Consider the following 2,070-nt stretch of genomic DNA (forward strand, 5'->3'; position numbering starts at 1 on the left):
GATAAATGTCTCTGTATATGCCATAAAAATTGGAGAGAGATAATATAGCGAATGGTGGGCATGGCAGAGTTATGTAACCTCTAGTAGGGCAAACAGTACAAACAGGAAGGAGAAGAGTAAAAATATTAATAATTAGCTGGATGACAGTATTTACAATTAAGGAGTCAGAGATACCTACCTTAACCCAGTTCTTTCTTCCCTACATCCCTCTTTCTTCCCTGCCCTTTCCTCCCCACTTTTTATTTTCGCTTAAGTAACACATGGTCAGTGAAACACTGCAGTATTTGGGGGTGTGTGTGGAGAAAGTTGCATACTGGGGATCTCAAAATTCTCACTAATCACAGAGAAGCTTTCATAACTTAGAAAGCCACAAGCAGTTCTCCTTCAGCTCTCCCTGGAGTTCTCATCCTTCCCCAGCAACCTCTTGAATGCCCTCTTTATCTCCTTGTTCCTCAGGGTGTAAATGAGGGGGTTAAGAGAAGGAGTGCCCACTGCGTAGAAGAGACCAAAGAACTTGCCCCTCTTTTGGGCGTGGGGATTTTGGGGCTGGAGGTACACAGCAGTGACTGAGCTGTAGAAGAGGGTGACCACAAGGAGATGGGAGGAGCATGTCCCAAAAGCCTTCTTTCGTCCTTTTGCAGATTTAATCTTCAGTACCGCACGGGCAATAGCACCGTAAGAAACAAGGATTAGGCTGAAGGGCACAACGACAATGATCACACTGGACACAACTAATTGGATCTCATTGTAGCTGGTGTTTCCACAGGCAATTCGAATTAGAGAAGGGACTTCACATAAAAAGTTATCTATCTCCTGGTGGGAGCAAAAGGACAGGCGGAGGGTGGGTGGTGTCTGGACAAGTGATTGAACTAAGCCAGAAACCCAGGCCACAGCGGCCAGCTGCCAGCACAGGCGGGGGTGGATGATGGTGGCATAGTGGAGGGGCTGGCAGACAGCCACATAGCGGTCAAAGGCCATCACTGTCAGAAGGAAGCACTCAGTGGTCCCCAAAGACATGAAGATGAAGAGCTGGACAAAGCAACCAAGGAAGCTGATGGTCTTATTGGGGCCCCAGAGATTGATCAGCATCTGGGGAACACAGCTTGTGGTGAAGCAGAGGTCCAGGAAGGAGAGGTTGGAGAGGAAAAAGTACATTGGGGAGTGGAGTCTGGGATCCAGCAGAGACAGCAGGATGATGCATATGTTGCCCACCAGGGTCAGGAGGTAAGAAATCAAGACCACCACGAAGAGGATCCTTTCAAGTCCTGGGTGTGCAGAGAAGCCCAGAAGGATGAAGCTCACTGGGGAGCTTTGGTTGACCATGGCCAGTTCCTTGTGGACCTAGAGGGAGAGAGCTATGAGGCAGGAGCCCAACCTGTCTTCTAAAACTCAGCCTGGGTGCTTGTCAGCGGATCCAGGTGGCTGTTTCTCTTCTGCCTTCACTCACTCAGTCCTTATTACCTTTCAGCAGCTCTTTCTCTTTTTTCTCTTGATTGGACTTTGTCTTTTGGGAATGAGGAAACCATAAAAGTGCTGGAAAGAAGATGAAGTCTCACACTGGTACTTTACACTTACTGTTGTAGTAGAAGGGAAAAAAAGCTGATGTGAAATGTGGATTTGTTAATTCATTTTCATTAATTCAGTAATCAGCTATTGAGCACCTCTCTTGTTCTGAGTACTGTGGGAACTATCAAGGTTTTCTTATCTATCCAGGAAGGATTATACATTAAGTTCTTTTGGCTGAATTTCCCCTTCACAAATATCTTTTCAGGGTTATTTTCTCTGCTGGGGCAAAAATTTTCAGAATCATTCATGTTTTATCTATTTCATTCATATTTGTATAGGAGTTACCAGAGACAGAATGTAGGAATATAGAATGCTTTTTCTGTGTGTGAAGAGACCTCACCATAGAGATAATTACTAGATCTTTTTCCATTTAAAAATTGTGATTTATTAAACCAAGTGCAAGAGCATTTTCTAAAAATGAAAAGCCCTACACTCATCTTAACATTATGTTCAATGTAGCCAAATAAAACCAACAATGTTCCTAGGTGACTTGCTTTATTATAG

The 2,070-nt window shown here is 44.4% G+C and overlaps 1 protein-coding gene across 1 annotated transcript; it reads right to left on the minus strand.

Moving 5' to 3' along the window:
• Nucleotides 1-384: 384 nt before the first annotated feature.
• LOC311167008 (olfactory receptor 2H1-like) lies at nt 385-1,323 on the minus strand (the record flags this gene model as incomplete). Its single annotated transcript, XM_084227753.1, has 1 exon — nt 385-1,323. One exon carries the CDS (start codon nt 1,321-1,323, stop codon nt 385-387), a length of 939 nt encoding a protein of 312 aa, XP_084083879.1.
• Nucleotides 1,324-2,070: the final 747 nt, after the last annotated feature.

Source organism: Talpa europaea (genome assembly GCF_964194135.1).
Source record: "Talpa europaea genome assembly, chromosome: 2".
NCBI lineage: Eukaryota > Metazoa > Chordata > Mammalia > Eulipotyphla > Talpidae > Talpa > Talpa europaea.